Source organism: Drosophila mauritiana, chromosome 3R (assembly GCF_004382145.1).
Source record: "Drosophila mauritiana strain mau12 chromosome 3R, ASM438214v1, whole genome shotgun sequence".
Taxonomy (NCBI): Eukaryota; Metazoa; Arthropoda; class Insecta; order Diptera; family Drosophilidae; genus Drosophila; species Drosophila mauritiana.
Window position 1 is genome coordinate 12,371,206 of NC_046670.1, and position 16,201 is coordinate 12,387,406.

The following is a 16,201-nucleotide window of genomic DNA, read 5'->3' on the forward strand; positions in this document are numbered from 1 at the left end:
ATAATTCATTTATTATATATAAAATAATTTAAAAATTTAATGTTGATATCTTTGTAAGTTTTATGGTATTTTGAATATTGTAAACCTTTTATATAAAAGCTCTGCTCTTACAAAGCTTTCGCTCTCGCTCTCTCTCTCTCTCTCCCCATTGCTGTGTTACAGCAGAGAAACAAAACAAACAACAGAGCGGAGCGGATACGGAAATGGTGCAGGCCAAAGACTGATGGCCGACTGATTGTGGCCATGTTGTCTGCCCTCCGTCTCTGTGTGTGTGTGTGTTTTTGTGAAGGTATAGATTTATCAGTGTTAGTGCGGGCGTTCATGCAACGCGAGTGGCAAGCCAGCTGGGAAAAATACTATGCAGAGCGTACGCAACGGGAGCGCAGCGAGAGATTTTTGCGGCCCATTGAGTGTGAATTAAGAGATGCCGGCTTAGTGCGAATCCTTGCTTATACATTTATGGTGGTCTTTTTTTTGTTCCTCAGCTACACTGCATATATGGATCCATGTATGCCCTCGAGTGGCGGATGCTCGCGGCAGCCCGACGAGGATGGATGCTGGGTACTCCTATGAGGTTTCCGCATTTCGCTTTTCAGCATTTTTGTGGCATACTTTTGGGGGAGGAACAAATTGAAATCTCTCTGGTATTGGTGCAGCAAATATCATTTTTAATCTGAATATTAAATATTGTGATGTGTAATGCAAGGAATGCCTTTTTGCATTCTTGAAAAATCTACTTGGGCTGTCCTTCAACTATGGAACTTGCACATTTGCAACAATCGAAAAAGGTCAAGGGGTGATTGGTACAATAATTTTTGTTTAAGCAGTGCTCCATAAACTTCCATTACAATTTCCGACCGTCATAAGCTGAATTAATGCTATTCGTAATTTTTTTGCAGCTAGCATTAATCCCTAAGCGGCCATTAGATTGTCAGCAGAAAAGAGAGCTACAAGCATTTCTGTTATTTAACTCGTTTCACTTTCCCATTTCACTTTTCTATTATTTGAGCGGAAGCGTGGAAAACTCATTCCAGTCAGCATAAATGCAAACTTGCGTTTGTTTCCGAAAAAAGGGAAATTTACGTTGGCAGTTGCAATCCCGTTTTGCGTGTTGCAAGGGATTCCGCACGATTTCCTGTTCGCCACGGACACTTTGCCTCCCACAAGTCCTGCCACACCAAACACCACGTCCTTCGCACGTGCAAATGAAAATAGGTTTGACTTTGCTTATATATAAAAAAATTTATTGCGTTTAACTTTGCGGGTTGAGCAGTGGAGAATGAACGAGTTTTTCATGCTTAGCGGCATGCCAGAGGTGGGATTCTTAGCGCTAAATGGGGTATTCCTAGAGTTGGATGAATCGCGTTGATATGTCAGCTGCTTGGTTTGTTGGTATCGACTTAGGATCTACACTTAAGGGCTAGCGATATGTTGATTTGGTTGCTTGCAATCGTTTCACAAATGTACAATTAGTCGCTGAAACCGAAGACTACAGAGATAATACAAGTAATCCGAAGTGATCTTGAGACCTCTGATGTTCTAACTGTCCAATTTCAGTTTCAAAAACTTCAAAGGCCCAAGGCACTCTTTCGAATATCTTAAACATATAATTAGAATACCGATAACTAGTTCATACTCATTTTATCCTTTCATTTAGTATGCAATGGATGAGCTTACAGACTAAGCAAATATTAAGGATTTCGATTTCGATCAAAATTCAAATCTCGCATGTAAATCGAACGAATACCAATATATGAAAATCTTTCGAATCTTTCGATTGCATATGTGTCGTTGGCATGGCCTAGCAGTTCATATAGTTTGGCGCCTCCTCCTCCGTTTTGGAGTCCTTCTCCGGAGCAACGTCACCCACATTCTGGTAGACTTCGGCCTGGACCTCGATGCTGCCCACCTGGGGACAGGGTACTGGGATCTGTTTGGGCTTAAAGGAGCTGCATCCGCTGGCGGAGCTGCTCTTGGTCAGCTTGCCGTAGATGATGTTCGAGCGCTCGTTCAGCTTAATGGGCTGCAGGGTGACTCCGTTCTGGTTTTGGTAGTGCTGTGTCTCCGCCTGCTCCTTGGCCTCCATGATGGTGTTCAGGTAGTTGCTGCTCTGGGATCCAACCAACGGCTGGCTGCCGTACACGGGTATGTTCGAGGGGAACATCTGATAGTGCTCGGATCCCGTGGGACTGGTGGGTGTGTTCAAGCGCTGGCAACTGGACATGGGCGAGGGGAATACAATCTGATGACGCTCATCACCGGGCGTTGAGCTGGGCGTGAAGACGGGTCTAGGTGTCGGTGGCACCATGTAGTTGTCCATCATCCGGCAGTGGGGGAAGCGACGATCCTCGTGATCCGAGTGGGTGCCTGAATCTCCCAGCGAGGCACCACTGCAATTGCTGCCGGTGCTCAGTCTGCCGGAGGAGGAACTCGAGCTGGACACGCTCTGCAGGCTCAGCGAACTGATGGGACGTCCAGCTCCAGCGGTGGAGCTCACGCCACCTGCGGACTTGAAGCTACAGCTGGTGGCTATCGATGACTTGGTCTCGTCCAGCAGGCTGTCGTTTCCACCAGGTGTCTTGGATCGCAAGAAGAACTTCTTAATCCGCTCGAAGGGCGTTTCGCGCTTCAGATGAGACTTAACCTGCTCCTGGATGCGCTCGTACTCACGTCGCAGCTGGTCGATCTGATCCTGTTTCTCCCGGAAGCTCTGCTGCACATCGTTGCGGTGCTTCCAGCGTTCCACCAGCACTTCCACATCTCGAATGGATAGCACGTTGTTCTTGAAATCGTGCATAATCTCGGCCAGCTCATCGTCGGCATTGGATCTTGTGTGACTGGCAGCGGAAGCGTCGCTGGCACTGCGCTTCAGTGTTCCATATCCGGGCTGTCTGTTGGTGCACCGATTCAACCGGAGGGGCTCCTCCACGGGTCTATTCGATGGCTGGAACAAATAGTTGCCATCATCCTGGGCCACCGGCACATTGGAGGGCTGTAGCACATAGTCATTGCCCAGTTGGTTTTCCAAAAGTTGCGAGCACTCTTGGCTGAATTTGTCGGTCTGATAGAGAGGCGCCGCATCCACTTCGTCCAGGGATTTTCTCTGGTTCTTGAGTTCCTTTGGCTGCTGGTTCTGCTCTTTGGACTGATAGTAGGGTGGCTCGTTGATCCTCAATTCGTTGGTGGTCTTTTCGGGGCCGGGTTGATTGCCAGCCTCGGGCAGTTTCTTCTCAGATTCCACCTTCTTTTCGGCCACGGAAGCCTGCAGGTTTTCGTCCTCGGTTTCCACACTGATATAGTTGAGATTCGAGATAGCAAGGGTTTCCGTTTTGGTCCTCACTTCAGGTGTGTTCTCCCGCTCCGATCCACTGGACATCTCCATGTACTCCGCCGTGGGCAGTTCCTTCGGTGGCTTGTTGGTCTTTCCGGCCTTACCAGGATGTGCTTCAATCACCACATTGGCATTGGGCTTGGGACAGCTCTCGCCTGGCGGAGTCACTCCCTTGAAGTAATGATACATGGTGGTCAGTTCGTGGAACTCTGCGAAGCTGACGATGTTCTGTGCCAACTTGTGATGGCCCTCCTGTTCGGCCAACTCGGCCGGAGTGCGTCCGGCGCAGTTTCTTACTCCGCAGGCGGTGTCACCACCTGGGCATTCCATCAGCTGGATGCACAAGCGATTCAGGCCCCATCTGGCGGCGAAGTGCAGCAATGTGGGGTACTCCTCTGGACTGGATTCCAGACGGGTGAAGAAGTGTGGCTGACGCTCGCTGGGACCACTCAGCAGGTGGAAGTTGGGCGGCATGTTGCGCTGGAAGCACTGCAGCAAGTGCTGATCGAGGGCATCCCGCTCCACGGGTCCAATTCCCAGGGCATGGCACATGAACTCAATTGGGGAGTCCTCGATACGCAGCAGCTGCTCCAGTTCCCGCAGACGGCTCTCGCACTTGATGGGTCTGGCACCCAGACTCTTGTTGTTCTTCTCGATGCGGATCTCGATCATGGTGGAGATCTCCATGCAGGCCTCAGGGATATTGAACTGCAGGGTGTATGGATTGCGGCACTTGAAGTTGCGCAGCTCGATCAGCTCACCGGACTTCTCCACCAGCAGCTTAAGGGTGTCGTTCTTCTCCAGCGGTTCCGCCAGCAGAGCAACCACCTTGTTTTGGCCCAGCTTGACCTTCTTGGGCAGCACAGTGAATCCCTCGGTGCAGCTAGAGAAGCTGCGCGAGAGTCCACCACTTCCTCCGCCAGAGCTATCCTGGCACGGTGGTCGCTGGCACAACGCGCGTCCCAGGATATCGGTGGCAATGCCCAGGATATTGCTGATCTGCACCTGGTCATTATCGCGCACCACGCAACGACGCCACTTGTAGTAACTGGGCAGTGCCGACTTGTGCATCTCCTTCACCTTGTCCTCGCTGACATCCAACAAAATGGCCAGTACCTTTTCCACGCGAATGATGGACGATAGCTGGGTCATCAGGAAGCTGTGAGGAAGGGCCAGTAGGGCGGGACAGAGGATCACAATCTGCAAAGCTGTGTTCTGGTACTTATGGGCAATCTCCTCGCTGAAGGGACCATCGTCAATTTTGATGTGCAGAAAACTAGAAGGTATAAATAGATGCCAAATATGTAAGTTAGTCAATGAAATGTACAAATTAATAATTACTATTATTTTTCATATATTTTATTGTTTTCAACTCACTTGAATGGTTTCCGTCCGCGCTGTTTGGTGATCTTGTCGAAGTGGTTCTTCAGGAAAGTGGCCCTCAAATAGGCGCGCTCGCTGTGCTTGGCGGTGATGATCAGGATGTCGTCCATGTTGTAGCCGGGGGAGCCCAGGAATCCGGATGCACTCGATCCACTCGTGTTGTTCACGTTGCCGCAGTTGTCTGCAAAATGAGCAAAAAGATCGTGGGACGGTCAGTGAAAATGACTCGAAAACTCGATTGACTCCGCCTTAGAGGAGTTGCTGCTGATAAGAAAGCAATGGCCCACGGCGACCCCTGAATAATCTTCATTCCCATATATACGAAAACACATACATATATATTTATATAGAGAATGTCTGTGTCTGTGATAAATAATGTGTTTACTTAGGATTTGACCAACTTGATTTGTGACCTCTTCAAACAGACCCTACTCCCGGAACACTTTTATTTAACTTCGCTTCGTGGAATTTGACTTTTTGGCCCGCTCAAGCGCCGCTATTCTTCAATGTGCGATAATCAAGGACTCAATGGGAAAGTGATTGCATACCAAAGTGAGGCACTGTGTCATGTGGATCGGATAAGTTTCTTATCTCAGCACAGCAGGTTTTCAAAAATGGTTTTGATTGAGAAAATACACCATCAAGCAACACATTAATATTTCAGGTTTCTCACTCATTCACAATCTGCAATCCCAATGTATTATCTTTAGATTCTTATTTTATAATCAATCACGAATCTTGCTCAACAGCATTTTAAAAAAATGCCAGGAATCTATTGCACTTTCCACACACCGACATTCCGCAGTGACAATCTCTCGGCGACTGGTTGGATTTGGATTTAGTGGAAGGAAAACAAGAGATCTCCAGATGAAACTAAATAAAACAAGATAAATTACGGATGGGGCATATTTTTCTATCCTCCCGTTTTAGCCAAATAAATTAGGCCGGACTAATCAGTTGTTGTCCCAGCGACATTCTCCCTCCTTGAGTTTCAGGTTGCCCCATAAATTCAGTCACGTTTAGCGCATTTAAATAAATCTCCTCGGAGCGAAACTTACAAGAACTCAAGCGTTGATGCTGCACACACACGCACATGGATGGAGGAGGACAAGGCGATGCTATCTCCTGGCCAAACCGAAATCCACTGTTGCATTTGCCAGAATCTGAACTTCTTGACACCCACAAATGGCGGCGACGTCAGCAGAAGTATCTCTATCTGTATTTCGCTCTTTCTTCCTGTCGCCCAGTACACTTTGCTTCTCGGTTTCTCTGTTTTTCCTGCCCGACTTTGCCAGATACGTATGTATATAGATATAGTATGTGTTCCCTGCCCTGCAGCTGGTGCTCATTATGAGGCAAAGGAACTGGAACCGGAGCTCCACTCTATACTATACATGACGTGGAAAAACAAAAATACGAGGGGCCACTGATGTATTTTGCTTCGTTTCATTTCAGCCTTCGTTTTCATATGCAAAATATTGTCAAATTTTATTTGATGCCCCCTAAAAACGACCCCAGTGACAACATAATTAAGTGGAACTGTGGGTAGTTTGCGAAAGCTTTGCTTTGGCCCTTTTCAATGATTAATTACTGTGACCACATAAAAGTTTATCCTGTCCGCAGGCACAGAAAAAAAAGTTGAGTAAATGCACATACTTATAATATTTTTAAATATTGAAGGCGAGCATTCAAATTCTCCGCTGCTTATATTAAATTTCAAAATTTGTTTTGACAAACCACAAGTTGATTTTAGGTAGATTTGGCAAACATTAGTTCTGAGTTGTTGATCCTGCACGACATCGCTCCTCCGCCGACTTTGGCCTTAATGGCTTTTGTTTCATTTCAGTTGGAAAACTTTGATTTTGTGACTGAAGTGGAGGAGGCAGGAGGAGCAGGAGGCTGTCGCTGCATTGAAATTTATTTCTCAATTACATGGCAGACGACAGTTTTGCGACAGCAACGCGGCTGTTGAAAATTGCAGCGAGCAGGGAAGGAATGGAAAAAGCGCAGTCCGTGGACTATATATTCCGGAATAACTGAGAGTGGGGGAACATCTGGTAATTGTTAAATCGCATCTCCATTTTGGTTAAGACAAAATGCTCCCTTTGTTCATCATCTTTGCGGAGCTCTGTTGATTTGCGCTGCGTATTTGCAATTTGCAAAATACTCCGGCATTTCGGCTGTGATCGATCACAATTTAATGGACCTCGCATCGCCCAGCTGCATCCCGACAGAGATACAAGATACGAGATGCTTATGGAACTCACTCATCTCCATGTCCACATAATCCTCCTCCTCCTTCGACGGTCTTCGCTGCCCCGAAACGCAGCTAAAGAGGCGACAACTGCCCTTCGCTGGCATTGCCACAGTTCCACTTCCACTTCGATTTCGATTTTGATTTGATCGTTTCGAATTTTGCTTAAAACTTAATCAAAAAACACAATGTTTTTGATTGTCAAGCGCGGCAATCCGACTCGTACATTGCGCTAATTGTCGTCGAATGGAACTGCTCGAACCACAATTGTGGCGCTGTGGTTTGACCGCAAATTGCGCGGCTGCCTAGGATTACGACTTTAATTAATGGATTAAAACTAACGCTTCTCTGACTGACAGTGGGCAGTTCGGGAATCTGGTTCCAAACGGTTGGATTGAGTAATCTCGTACATTAAATGGATTATTTTATGCTTATACTCGTAGCGGCACAAGTAGCATTCTTATCTGATATGTGAAAGCTTTGTTCTAGCAAAGATCACTTTATTAGTCTGACACTATGGTAACCTTTCTAAACATAAAACCAATACTTAAATAAATAAATCTGAATTTTGTTAGCGACAACATTTTATATAGCAATATAGCAAAACAGCAGACAAACAATAACCGTTTTTCCCTGAAATACCATTAAGTCCACTTCCAAGTGGCTGCCTCAAAGAAGAGCCCCCATATATTCCCAAATAATTCATCAAAAATGTTCTTATAGTGAACTTAGCCCAAGATCGCTTGATTTTTATGATGATGTGTGGAGAGTGGTAAACTGCAGAGGGTATAGCAACAATTTTTGGGGGAAGACAATTTGAATAAATGCCAACCACGGATGGTGACATTTTTTGTGTTTTCTTTTTTTTTGTATTTTAGCAAGAGACATAAATCAACGAAAGGCGAACACACAGAAATATAAATGCGGGATTAAATGGACTGCAGCCACGAACGCGATGGGTTAAAGGAGGGGCATTTTTTTGGGGGCCAGGGGACACCGGACGACACACAAATTAACCCTCCCCCTCGAGAGTCAAACAAACAGCAAATAACTCAAAAAACACTCATGTGTGTGTGGTGGCTACATACCATGCAGCCATAACAATTATCATTTAATTATGTCAACTGTAACTTAATTATGCGCATATATTTTTTAATTTGAGGCCAGTTTACCACTTGGATTTGGTTAATTGTCGACTTCCTTGTGAGATTGCAGCATATAGTACTTGCTCATTCATTCCCTCGGATCTGTCCAAGCCCAGATAAATCCTTTCTCACAAAAGTTCAGACTCCCTTTCCTTGCTCCCCGGTTAACCTAAATTCCGAATTGCCCAAGAAGAGAGATTCTGCCGTTCTCGCAGAGATTTGTATTAATTTAGATTTGGTTCGCACTGAGCATAAATCATAAGTGATTTAAATTGTTTTAGTTCTAGTTTCGGTGCCATGTCCAGCCATATTCCGCCATCCCCCGAGCCACCAGATCGTTAAATGGAAATTGCTGTTCTCATTGTCTCTCAGTTTAGTTTCCCTGGCACAAAGTGTGAGAATTTCTGACAGCTGGACACCGGGGGGGAAAATTCCAAAATGGATGGGGGTGGGCTGGAGTGGAGTGGTCCAAATGGAATGGGAATGGGCATGGGGATGGTCAGTCCCAACGATTATAAATGACATTGCATTTGATTTGGCACTCGTTGTCTGAATGTGCCTGCATTTGCCTCTCAATTCTGGAGGCAATCTGTGTTTTTGTTTCGGGTTCGAGAGAGGTCAGTGGATGGAGCGATGTTCGGATTAATGACAGCCTTGTGCTTCTGCGGTCCACGAATGCTCCAATTAAGTGAAAGATGCGGTCAGGAATTTATTGGTGATACTGATAGTTATGGAAAGCTTAAGTTTTGTAAGATCTACCGCCAGATACGCATTATACGCATTATACAAATAAAATGAACTATATTCTGGCAAGACTCAATGGAGCCCTCGATGACCTAGTAAATGAAGAAATTTATAATCTCATTGAAACGTCTAATAATGAAAACATTTAGAAACACATCATAAAATAGTGCATCGAACAGGGCTTTTCCACAGCTCCCTTTCACGCAACTGCAGCTACTGAAACCATCGAGGAATTTCCCGCTAAAAGCAAACATAAACAACATTTCGAAATTTCACTTTCAGCCCTAAATAGCGAAACAGCAAAAACTATAGCTACAAGAAAAATGAGGCATCGAACCGTTTTCCAAGCCATAAACATAAGGAAAACAAATACTAAAGAAGGCCGAATGGCGGGGGAAAATTCCGCGGATGGGGTGCAGCATTTTCACGCTGCGTGCCGCGTCATGGAAAATGAAGCATAGGCATTTCCACTCCCACTCCCAAAAAGGGGGGTATAAACTCTAGATATGGAAATGCGAAATAGGAGACGGCAATCAAGAAGGGAAGTTCATAAATGGCAAATCAAGTAGGCAGGCATAAAATGCATTTAGTTGGATCGCTAGTAGGGCCTTGACTTAAGCCAAGTTCAGAAAAGGCATTAGGCATTTTAATGCAGTTTTTACTGAATTGTAAACAACTGGGAGGTCCGTGGTAAAAGTTCCTCATATCTGATGTTATTTTTGACGTTTCTGACATTAATGTTTTGTTATTCCGCGCTGTCGCTGTCATAAAAGGGCTTGTGCTGCTGGCTGCCCCGACTTGGATGGGGAATGTCAGACATATAGAATGCATATATACATATGTACATATGCGGACAACTCGACTCCCACACACATGTTTGCCTCCATAATTGCGTTAAAATAACAATGGGCGGCAACTCTTTTTTTTTTGTAAGTCCATTCTATTAATATAGATCTCGATCCGAGGGATTCGTGGTATTAGGGCATTGAGTAATTGTGCAGCAGGTGTCAAGTGTCTTGCCTCATTCGTCAAGATGAACTCGAAGCGAAGAAAATTGTAATTTTTCAACGAAAATATTAAAATTCTCATAAGCAGTGCGGCTCCGGATTCGTGTTAAACTCAACATTTGTGGTCTTATAAAGGGGAAAATTCCACACATCATGCCGCAGACCCCCGACTAAAGTTGATTAATGCCCGGCCCAGTTGGAAAAGCGACAACTTTGTCAAACACTCCATCAAACACGATTCAAATGCTTTGCTCTTGAGGTGTTTGTGTTATTTTTTACGTTTCTTATTTATTCGATGCACTTCGGAGGGGGAAATGGGGTGGTATTTATGTCACTGCGCCAGCGATTCCACTGATCTATGCATTCTGGCTGCCAATAAATGTCTCCATAAATTTCGGAAGCAACATTTCAGGCATCAGAAGGAGGCTCCCTAATACAGTCATAAATATTTTGTTGGCCAATTTAAAACAATGCACACACATCATTTCATGTGAATTTGATGGGATAACTCTTTGCTGTGGGGTAGGAATTTCCCGGGAAATGTTTAGGGAAATGTTTTCCCTACTGAATGGGTTTTCTAGAATTGGTAAATACTTGCCAAATGCATGTTACTATGCTACAAAAGATAAAAAAAGACATAAAAGCATTGGGCTAATGGGAATAACAAAAACTTGAAGGCTAATAGACGTGAGTAAAAATCTCCAATAAATTATACCACTAAAAGTAATAGCTATAGCCCGCATTTTGCTGCTTAGTGTAAACAAGAACGCTGTTTTTTATGGCAAGCGTACAAAATCAAGCGGGAAAAACTGAAAAAACCAAACAACCACGATGATAACTTGACAATAATCAAGTCAAATTTTTCGTTTCCGTTTAATAAACAAGAGCGAGGGAGTGAGCGAAAGAGAGAGAGAGAGGGAGAGAGAGAATGAAAGAGCGAGCTGGAGCATCTACATATGTGTTTTTGTTGTTTCCTGCATGCAATTTATGCTGCAAGCTTCGCCTGTCGCAGTCGCACGCACACTTAAACAGCCTTCTATGAGGGATTTCCGGTGCGTGTCGCAGTCGCTGCCATGTTACACACTGAGAGAAACTACTCATAATATGCAAAAATATTCGAAGCAAAAAATGTAATCATAAGTTGATTGTTATAAATATATTGGGATAAATAAAGTAATAAAATAGAAATAAAAAATAATAATAAAATATTGGAAAATATATGTTTAGTTTGGAAACAAATAATAAAAATATATTAATTCTGAATTGATTGTAATTTAAGCAACTATATTTTTTAATATATAGCATCAAATTAACGATATTTGCATAGTAGCTTTAACTACTCTTTGTTAGTTTTGTACTTCTGGGAAATTTATAACAATTTCAGTATTATTTTGATAATTTTGCTCAGTAAGTTTGTTTTGCGTCGTCTGCGCCTGCGCGTTGTTGTTTTTTGCGCCAACTGCAAGTTGTACGTTACTTTCTGCACAGGCTGCCCTCTGTGCTGTTGTTATTGTTATTGTTGTCTGGCGAGGGCATGTGCCTGTGTTTGTATTGCTTATTTTTGTTTTTGCATTTATGCTGCTGCGGTGCGGCACCTGCTGCCCTTCGACAGCCCCTCCGAACCCAACCCCCTGGCCCATCGACCGATCCGCGACTGTTGCTCAGCATTAACATCACGCACAGCCCTTTCAATTGAGTTTATAATTGCTGTTTGCTTATTTGCTATTTTTAAACTAGCCTGGGGAAAGGAGGCACTGTGTGGCACATTCAGAAATATGAGCATTATTTTGAAGCCTAGTCGACGAAGGGCACGCGCTATGCCCCAGCACATCTGCGTTTTTTTGGGGTAGCAGCTGCCATCGGGGTTTTCCCCCTAATATCCCGGTTTTTATGTCTGGCTTTCCATTTTCCTGCCCGTTTTTTTTGTGATATTAATTAGAAAATAGGGGAGCAGCAGCGAAAAAAAAAACGTCTGAAGTCTAGACTGTTTTAAGCGGAAACTCAATCTGTGCTCTATTTTTGAAGCCGTGTCCCTCATCTTTCTTTCCGTGCACGTGCCCCCCAGTCGAGTTTGGATTACCAAAAATAATGGTGAGGAAAAAAGGGAGACGGAAATTGCTTATTCTGAAAGGTCCTTCAATTACCATACACAAGTTTTCTCCACTTCTATAAATCGCTTTTTCTAAAAGATCCTTCAATTTACATGCAGCAGTAGGGGAACCCTTTCTCCTATTTTAAATCACTCTTTTTTATAGAGTTCACTGCCTGAATTTTAAGTGCTGGTGGCACTTTGAAGAACCCGCTCTCGAGTTTTTTTCAACTTTGCTGCCCCCGTTGCGTAATTGTGTTTCGTGGTCTATGGAGATAAACGGCTACTCACCGCAACAGAACGTCTCCATTTCGATATTTTCCACTTTCAGCAACATGTTGTTATTAATTCCAAAACCTCAGCACGACACGGCACAAAACTTAGATCATTATCATGGGGTTTTTGGCTATAATATATCAACTCTTCACTGCAGTTTCTGGGATTGTTCTGGTTGTTATATTGGCTTTGCTACTGCGCAGGCGCAACGCTTGGAGCGTCAAGTTGCCACAGTCCTTCAACTTCGACTGGCAAAAGCTCGGCTTTCGACTTGGCTTTGGGCCTTCTACCGCTTTTGTTGACTGCCAAGAATATCAATTAGCTCTCTCTTTCACTCGCTTCGATCTGAGATCCCTCGCTCTCTTTTCCACCCGTTGTGGGCCCAATGCATTGGGAGATTATAAAATAATAAAAGTCAACGCGCCGTCGTCGTCGTTGTCGTTGTTGTTTTTGTACGTGCCCGTGACGTTTAATCAACGCATTGTCCATTTTAAATAAGCCTTTGAGCCCCCCTTGACCCCTTCCCCCAGCAAACAGAGCTATAAACGGAGTTATGGCATTTTAAGCGATCAACAGATCTCCAATTGTTTTTCGCCAACTCCCGTGGAGGAGGGAAAGCCCTTTATGGAAGACCCACCACAACAGTTAGGAATCCAATGGCACACAACTTGTAAACATATAAAAATATTAAATTTTTATTTACTGCCATTTAAATGGCGGCAGCAGAAACTCCAGACAAGGACAGGCCATAACAGCAATAAAATAAGAAATCATAATAAAACTTAATGTGCCGAGAAATATATTTTCGTAAATGGCTAAGCAAAGATGGCAAGCTGAGATTGATTTCTGGCAGGTTAAGTGGGCATAAATCTTAAAGGGGAGATGGACAGCTTAACTGCAAAGTACTTGTAGAGCAATAAAAAATAAATATTTAAAAAATTGGAAAATTATTAAACACTATATAATTATAGTGAAAAATGTGTTATCTTAGCATTTTGATCCTCTTTAATCCCACCTTATATAAAATAGACGCTCTTTGAACAGAAGAAAAAAGAGAAACCTCCGAATGGAAACGTGAGCAAAATATTGTTAATATGTTACTTATACTTGAATTTATTTTTGGTGGAGTAGGTATTATTATCCTACCAAAAATTATGTTAATTATGCCGACTCTGCTCAAGTCCCAGCTTGGTATTTATGAATGCAACAGGTGTTGGACTCAGCCGCCAAGGAAGACACTTGAGTTCCTCGATAGGATTTTCGATTTTGAATTTCGGGCTGCCTGCCACTTTTTTTCGGGCTATTTGATATGCGCGGCGAGCAAAGGAAAAACATACCCCCAAGATAGAGTCTACAAGTGAAGTGTATTGAACCTCCAATGGCAAAGGAAGATGGTGGATGTGGCAGCACACTCTGCGTAATCTGATGAGCAGATGTTCCGAGAATTGAAAACAGAAGCCAGACGTTTTGGGGCAGAACAAAGGGGTAAACAAGTGCATTTGTGCAGTGGAAAATGGAAAAAAAAGCGCAGAATGCAATGCTTCTGTTCTTGCATTGCTGACCCCAAATCACCTGCTACATTCCGCAGCGACTGGAGCAATTAAAACAGTGTAAAATTGATAAATGGCACATTGCTGCCCATTTTTATTGACTCCCCGAAGAGCTTTTGATTGGAAAAGCCGAAGAGGAAACATGGCCAGCGTAAACAGCCCAGCGCGGCTTTGATGTATTCACAGTTTGTGCTGCCAATTTCTCGGTATGGTCGAAGGAGGGCCAAATTTGGCCAATCGTTTTGGTTGGCACGCGCCATATGCAAAGCAGTTGGCCACCCAACTCCCCTTTTTTCTCTCGCTTCCGTGCCATTAACACGTTTGAAGCATACATATCTATAGGTATATGTACATATGTGTACCGGGGAGTCGGAGTCCGCCCATCAATTATGCCGTGTTCCGTTCCAGCCAGTTGGTTGGATGTGCCTTATTGGATGTGCAGTTCTTCAATTTATGCTCCTCATGCGGCCACGCCCACCGCCCCCGCCAAGCGATTCGTTTGTTGACTCCACCATCCGCCAGCCAATATCGCCCATGTTGCCCATCCGCCCCGTTGCCAGCAACATAATAACAAAATGCATAATGGCCATTGTTATTGAAAGAGCGGAAATGCGTATAACTTATGCCAATCGAACTGGCAACTGCAGTGGGACACTCGCAAATATGGCAGAGATATTCGGTTCGGTTTGTTTTTACTTTGCCATAAATTTAGGTGTTAGAAATGAATTGTTCGTGGGTGTTGTGGGTTAATTGCCGATTGAGGCGAATTGCCTAGTTTCCTGCATATGGCGAGAGATTCGAATGGATTGCAAGTGACCATAGCGATAAGTGTGTCGAAAATGGTGGGTGATTATTTGTAGAATAAGGCGCTGTGGCAACCGTTAATATAATGGATAATAATAACAATAAGGGAAAGAATCTATTGTTATTATAGTAAAAACTTTAATGGCACACTAATAAATCGAGGCACTGCTGAAGCAGATCTACATGTTATGAATTTCTATGTACGAAACACTCCTCAATTTTTCATCTAGTACTTATTTCTCATCTCTTTTGATTCTTGAAAATCGTGCTGGATTTAACCGTCACACGAAGTGCCTTAAATCAACTTAAATCATCAGATGTCATGAAAGCGAAACCTTGAAAACGCTTATGATGAATACACAATGATCGTGCAAAGGAGTCCTGAGCGACTCGTAAACCATAAACCTGTGACTTTTGCTGGACATACGAGTAAGCCAGGAGGCCTTTCCATCTGGCATGCAACTGCCCACTTTAGGGGCATCCATCACGCGGAGGACTGTCAATGTCAGGCCAGTCGCGAAATGTCAGTCAGCCAGGAAGGCGCGCGTTGCCAGCAATCAGCTATATATACGCTCGATCGGGTATATGCGATCCCCTCATTACGCCACAAAATCGAAGGCAAACAGAAGCTCCACGGCCGGGGAAAAAACAATGCCAAAACAAAGATTGGCGACGCTCTGGCGACAAAATACTATTACAATTATCACTTGCGTAAACATTGCAATGTTGTTAACGTGGTTTAAATGTGAGGGTGAACTGAGGGGGCTGGGGAGTGGACCCAGATCCATGGCGCCTGCCAGGCGAAAAATGAAAAAAAATTCCGAAGAGCTGGCAGTTGCGCTTAATATGCAAACGTGATGCAAAGCTTCGAGGTAAAGGTTGTTGGGCAGCCGCTGGAGGAGTCGGGGGAGCAAGGGTAAAACCCCCAGAAGGGAGGACTTTTGGGGCATGAAAATGGAGGAGCGGGCAAAGGGGAGTGAGTGAACGCCTGACAGCCGCCAAAGTGCAAAAATGCGAACGCGAAACGAGGGCAGGGAATGCAATTTGCAAACACTTTGTCTTTGTCAATGCGGCGGCTGAACTTGTGGGGCATATTAAAATAACTAAGAGTATATTAGACTTCAGTAAATTTAATAACACAGCAATAAGCAGATATTTAAAAAATAAGTTTCAAAGAAAATTAAAAAGAAATTTGAGCCATGAATATTTTAAAAGCCTTCACTACTAATATGAAAATATATTCAACTATCGACTATTATATTATCTGAAAACCTCGCTAAACGATTTCCATTTACATGGATTTCTTCTACTTATTGAGCCCAGATTAGCATAGGAATTCGCGATTGCCCCGTGGCATACTGAGCAGCTGGGAAATGCAAGTGTCATGGAACGTCAACTCACCTCTTCGTCGATGGGAACTGCCGCGGAATTTGTTTGGCGAGAGGAGCGGCGGACGCGGCGCCATCATGCTGGGCACCTCATCCGGAGATCCCAGACCCATTGCTCCAGAGTTCTGCTGATGATGCTGCTGCTGGGCCCAGTTTCCCAGGGAATGGCGACGAGTTCCGCCACTTGGCAGGGTGTGATGTCGATGGGATTTGCTACTGAAGATTGGTCG

General features: G+C 44.2%; 1 protein-coding gene across 5 annotated transcripts in view; it reads right to left on the minus strand.

Annotated features, from left to right (window-relative positions):
* Positions 1–1,222: 1,222 nt before the first annotated feature.
* Positions 1,223–16,201, minus strand: part of LOC117143082 — a 30,482-nt gene continuing 15,503 nt past the window's right edge. For 2 of the 5 annotated variants that reach the window (XM_033307555.1, XM_033307553.1), the window contains 3 exons: positions 15,985–16,187; positions 4,709–4,895; positions 1,223–4,607 (listed from right to left, as the gene is read on the minus strand). In XM_033307555.1, coding sequence (XP_033163446.1) covers positions 1,802–4,607; positions 4,709–4,895; positions 15,985–16,187 — 3,196 coding nt within the window. In that variant the 3' untranslated portion in view covers positions 1,223–1,801. Of the gene's footprint in view, positions 4,608–4,708; positions 4,896–5,772; positions 5,866–12,244; positions 12,471–15,984; positions 16,188–16,201 lie in introns of those variants that run through there. The other 3 variants (XM_033307554.1, XM_033307556.1, XM_033307557.1) reach the window with 3 other exon arrangements.